The 5,922-nt window shown below is 38.8% G+C and overlaps 1 protein-coding gene across 1 annotated transcript; it reads left to right on the top strand.

Moving 5' to 3' along the window:
- Nucleotides 1-2,009: 2,009 nt before the first annotated feature.
- Nucleotides 2,010-4,985, top strand: LOC122141279 (tripartite motif-containing protein 16-like). The gene is made up of 4 exons (XM_042748197.1): nucleotides 2,010-2,065; nucleotides 3,568-3,728; nucleotides 3,869-3,916; nucleotides 4,144-4,985. The coding sequence occupies exons 2-4, from the start codon at nucleotides 3,611-3,613 to the stop codon at nucleotides 4,662-4,664; spliced, it is 687 nt and encodes a 228-aa protein (XP_042604131.1). The 5' UTR covers nucleotides 2,010-2,065; nucleotides 3,568-3,610; the 3' UTR covers nucleotides 4,665-4,985.
- The last annotated feature ends 937 nt before the right edge of the window (nucleotides 4,986-5,922 follow it).

Genomic DNA, 5,922 nt, shown 5'->3' with positions numbered 1-5,922 from the left:
AATTCAGAGAAAGAGAAACTGAAGTCTATTTGAGCTGTTGTGTGTTTGTGTCTCTGCAGGAAACAGCAAAATGGCAGAAGCCAGAATTTGCGCGTGGGATCAGGAATGAGTTCATGTGTGCAGAGGTGTTTAATCTCCTGAAGGATCCAGTGACCATTCCCTGTGGGACACAAAGTTACTGTAAGAGCTGCATTACAGACTGCTGGGATCAGGAGGATCAGAAGAGTAGCCCAGCAGCTGCCCCTGCAGTGCAGACAGACCTTCAGTCCAAGACCTGCTTTATCTAGAAACACCATGCTGCATGAAGTGGTGGAGAACTGAAGCATAGACCAGACTCTCTGCTGACTGTGACGCTTGGAGCTGGAGATGTGCAGTGATCGCCTGTACCGGGAAGAAAATACAAAGCCGGGCCAAGTCCTGTCTGGTGTGTCTGAACTCTTTACTGGTCAGAATCACCTTCGAACAACATGAGAGTTTGTTTAGAGGAAAGAAGCACACCTGACGGAAGCCACTGGATCGACTGGGTAGTGAGATGATCTGCCAGAAACATGAGAAGCTCCTTGAGGTTTTTCTGGTCGCGACTGATAAAGAATGTATATGTTTGCTGTGTAGGGATGAACATAAAACTGATGACATTGTATCAGCTGCAGCACAGAGGACAGAGAAACAGGTATTTAACACTAGACACTGATGAAATATTGCTGACACTCGTGTTTATATCAGCACCATATTAACAGCTCACAGTATTTACTTTGCACATGACAGCAGTTTATTGTTTGACACTGATGAAATAGAGTTTGCTCCAAAAATACACCGTGAGTAAACTTTTATCAGCACAATCTTTCATAAAATAGACTTTGATTAATCAACATAAAATAATAGAGCTGTCACACATTCACAGAGTCTGTACTTTGTTTTCAGTCTGAACCATTTTCATTCTCATGGTTAGTGATTTGATTTCATCATTTAGTTCAGGTGTGTGTGGTTTATTAGCCTTGTTTGATTTAGTACTTTGTTTGTTTCCGGTCATAACTGTCGGGTCTCTTCCGTGTGTAGATGTGTTGTAGCTGTTCTCTCTGTTTGTATAATTTGCCTGTGGATTTATTAAAGACTGCCTGTAACCTTCATCATCGTGTTCATGTGTACTAACAACACAGCGTTGTGACAGGAGTGAACTATTCACCCATTCTTGGACAACATATATACTTTCTTCAGTCAAAATACAAAATAAATGCAGACAGATGACTTTCTGTTCAGTAAATCTGACTGAATACAGATGATTTCCGTCATTTATAGCTTCACTTTGTTCATTTATTTTCACCCATTCTTGTTATTTTACACGGACACAGAAACACTGTCAGTGTGAAGCTCTATGTCTGTGTCTGTTTCACTTTCTATACTTACACTTGTAGTTTGAAACAGGGAACACAGAAACCTGCGTGATGCTGGTAAATGATCAATCAACACTTCCTGGAGTTTGAATCTACAGTCATTAGTTATCAGCTTTTACTCCACTTTTACTGATGATCCCATCTGTGAGATTCACTATCATCTGATTGTGATTCACTGGGCAGTAGTCGGTTTCAGCTCCAGATTGACTATCATCTGTTTAGTCCCAGTAGTTTTTCAGAAGCAGCTGAAGCTGAGACGCGATGAAGACGCTCCAGCAGAGAATCAGCAGAGAGAGAAAAAGATCTTCAGCAGCTGAGAGAGACTTTGGAGTCTCATAAGGTGAGTCTGGAGAAGAAGAGAAGTTTGTCTCCGTCTCCCAGTTCAGACTCACTGAAGCTGAACTCACTGCGTGTCCTAACAGCGCTCTGCACAGACAAAGCAAGTGGGAGGACAGCAAGAGGATCTTTACCGAGCTCATCCGGCCCATTGAGAGAAGCCACGGGAGCGATGAGTTGATCCGACTGATCAGAGAGATCAGGAAACGACTGCAGCGAGTCGAGCCAGGAAGAACGACTGGGAGCGACTGGGAGCACAGGAGATCAATGATCTGAGGAGGAGAGACGCTGAGCTGGTGCAGCTTTCACACACACAGGATCACATCCAGTTCCTGCAGGTAACACACAGATCTAGAAGAACAGTGGATCAGAGTGGACTTGAGCAGATCCCAAGCTGTGACAGAGACTCACAGAGAAACATTTCATGAGTGTCTTATTATATAATCATCAGTCAGACTCTCATCTGATCATCTTCTTCTGAAAGAGATGAATGCTTTCAGCTCTGGAAATCTTGCTCAAATGGGTCTCATGTCAGAGTATTTGTTTCTCTTTAAATCACTTGTATAAGTGACGTCCCGCTGCTTCTCTGACATTACATTCAATGTGTAACTGTCCAAACTCTCCCACAGACCTCAGACGCAAAACCCCTAACCATAATGATATATACTTAACAATGAGTTAATAAATGTGCCTCAACACGTAACAACATGATATCTTTACAAATCATTAGCTAACCAGGAGAGAAGCTCACTGAGATTAAAAATCTCTTTACAGGAGGTTCCACACAAGATAGTTATTATATATAAATAATACCATATGACAAAACAACAATACGCTTACCAAGATATCAACAGTAAAAATACAGCAATTGTCACAACAAGATATCAGTAAAATACAGCACCAGAAGCATTTGCAAATCATTAAATCATTTTCCACTGCACGCAAACGTGTTTTGAAATTATCATTTGAGAGAGTTCCAGTCTGACGTTGAGGGAGTTTCAGTATGAAGTTTTGGCAAGTTTTAGAAGAGGTTTTAGGTAGTTTTAGTCCGAGCTGAAGGTACATGAGGAATGAATAGTTACCAACTACTTTTTGTTGAATCAAACAACAGAGATAGCATGGCAAAAAACACAGAATTGCTAGAATGTGATAACCACATAAATTTAGTTTTGTCAACAATTAAGACCAACTTTAAAGTAAAAAACCTTGCTTGAATAATATCAAATGCTGACTGTAAATCATCCAGAGCGTGTTGTTGTGTAAGAGCAGAACAATAGATGACAGTGTCGTCTGCATAAAAGTGGAACCTTGCATTTTCAACATTAACTTCTAGACAATTTATATATATATATATAGTAAATAATAATGGCCCCAATATAGATCCTTGGGGGACTCCCTTACCCACTTCCATTAAGTCTGATTTGAGACCTACATACATAACTTTGACCCATTGTGGTAATTTACACATTAAATTACACTATTAATTAATGCTATATGTTATTAAGGATTTTTTGTGTTGTTTTTTGTGCTGGCTTTTTATGAGTAAATCTTATAATGTGTATACATGGATGTGCTTGAGCTGTTAGATGGACATTTATGTTCTTAGCAGATGTTTTATCATCTAGATTATTTAGTTTATTTTTCACAAACAGTGTATGCAGAATACTTCAGAATCTGTAGCTTTAATGCGATGTATATTGAATATGAGAAGAATGTGAAGCTGATGCTGCAGGAAAGTGCTGGATCGAGTTACTGGAAGATCAGCCAGATTCGATAAGTTCCCTGCAGGTTATTGAGTGAAGTGTGGAGCTGATGAGTTTTGATTTCTGTTTTTCTGTAGAGGCTTCCAGTCTCTCTCAGCACCTCCTGAATCTACAGATGTAATGGATGATCTCTTCAGTTCTCTCGTCTCTTCTGATGATCTGAGAGTATCTGTCCATCAGCTGAGAGACAAACTGGAGGATTTCTGCAAAAAGGAGCTCAGGAAGATCTCAGATAGAGGTAAAGCCCTGGAGATTCATCTGCTCTCAGAAACCAATCCATCATCATCTCATATCATGGAGAACATCATATTAGAAATGTCTTAGAAATAGATACAGAATCATGAGAATCAAACTGTTCATGTCTGTTGATTTCCACAGTCACATTCACCAACATTGATCACTGGACCAGGAAGGACTTCCTACAATGTAAGTCAGAAAGAAAACCAGCAGAAAAACTCACTGAGTGTGTTCATGTTCTTCCTGTAGAAGGTGAAAGAAGAGTTTTATAACTGATGATGTAAATGATGATGTGCACTGATATCTGTTCATCTGTACTGAGACACTGATGATACACTGAACATGAAGAGTTCAGCTACATGAAAAGAACAAACAGATTCATAATTCCTGATTCTGATGTGTTTTATCTCCATCAGATTCCTGTCAGCTCACTCTGGATCTGAACACAGCATATAAACTCCTCCGTCTGTCTGAGAGAAATAGAGTAATTACTAACACTGGCACAGATCAGCCGTATCCTGATCATCCAGACAGATTTGATGTGTATTATCAGGTGTTGTGTAGACAGAGTGTGTGTGGACGCTGTTACTGGGAGCTGCAGTGGAGTGGAGATTATGTGTATATATCAGTGTCATATAAGAGGATCAGCAGGAAGGGATATGGTAATAAGTGTTTGTTTGGATATAATGATCGGTCCTGGAGTTTGTGCTGCTCTTCCTCCAGTTACTCATTCAGACACAATAACATAGAGACTGTTCTCTCTGTGAAGTCCATCAGCAGTAGAATAGGAGTGTTTGTGGATCACAGTGCAGGAACTCTGTCCTTCTACAGCGTCTCTGACACAATGAGCCTCATCCACACAGTCCAGACCACATTCACTCAGCCGCTCTATCCTGGGTTTTGGGTTGGTTCTGGATCATCAGTGAAACTGTGTTGATGAATCAGAATAGACTGATGAGAGATTCTACCCATAATGCTTTGAGCTGCATGATGAATCAGTAACAGTGAGATATTATGGAGTCTTCGTGACATTAATACTGCAGCTGAACTGCTGAGTGACACTGTGTTTCTGTGCTTTTCTCAACCTCTGTTTGTGTTGATGGAAATCACTCATTTAGTTAATAATATATATTATTAATATTATTATTAATAATCATGATCAATAATTGTTTTTTATTAAAAAATACTTTTAATCATATTTTTTCAATGTGTTATTTCTGTTCTATGACTGATATAAATAAAGCTTCTACCCACTTGATGAACAAAGGTGATGGGTTTTATTCCTCCTCTGTGCAGATCTTTAGAAGACATATCAAGCACCTCGTTATAGTTTCTTCTGTCATCCTAAAATCAGTTGACATAAAAATCTTAGACTTGTTATAGCACTTATATATCATTGCTCTTTTGTTGTTTTTGATTGCTTCCATTGTCCTCATTTGTAAGTTGCTTTGGATAAAATCGTCTGCTAAATGACTAAATGTAAATGTAATGTAAATGTAAATAAAAATCAGATGAATCATAAATGGAATCAAATGTTGTCCAGTGTAACCATAAAATCAGACTATTGCTTGACAAAAATAAGATTCAGGATAAGAGTCAGTTGGTAATCTAATTCAAATATAATACAAAGGTTAATAAAAATGCTCAAAGTCAAACACTGAAAAGTGACAAGTTTTTCAGAAATGAGGGCATGTCACACAATCTATCCATGTTATTTGTTACTTAGTCTCACTGATGAATTTGCACCAAAATACCATAGTAATGCCATTAAAGAATAAAAGATGAGAGACTGTTATCAAAGTAATAGCACACCTGTTGTATTTCAGCTGTGATCTGTTCTGCGCGTCTCGATAAAACATCATTCCCCGATAGATAATAGTTCTTCATTAACAGGCTGATCTCTTTCAGGAAGGACATCGTTGTTTATCAGCATTAGGATTTTGATTTGTGTGTATTTTCTTTTCTGTCTAAATCACTCAGATAATTAACCTTCCTCCTTTGTCTGATGGCTTCTATTCCTGGACCAATTATATTCAAGATCTTCACAGTTAGCCAAATGTTCAAAAACCAGCCCTTATCACGTTTTAGTTAATAAACCTGAATCTTTGGTCCTATGGCGATCTTGTTTATAGGAGCAAAGTCCCAAGAGTGGGTCGGGCTTCTCGAGACATTAACAAAGACATTTTGGGACAAAT

The sequence above is a fragment of the Cyprinus carpio genome, chromosome B21, assembly GCF_018340385.1.
Source record: "Cyprinus carpio isolate SPL01 chromosome B21, ASM1834038v1, whole genome shotgun sequence".
Lineage (NCBI taxonomy): Eukaryota > Metazoa > Chordata > Actinopteri > Cypriniformes > Cyprinidae > Cyprinus > Cyprinus carpio.
This window is presented reverse-complemented; position numbering and strand designations above follow the sequence as displayed.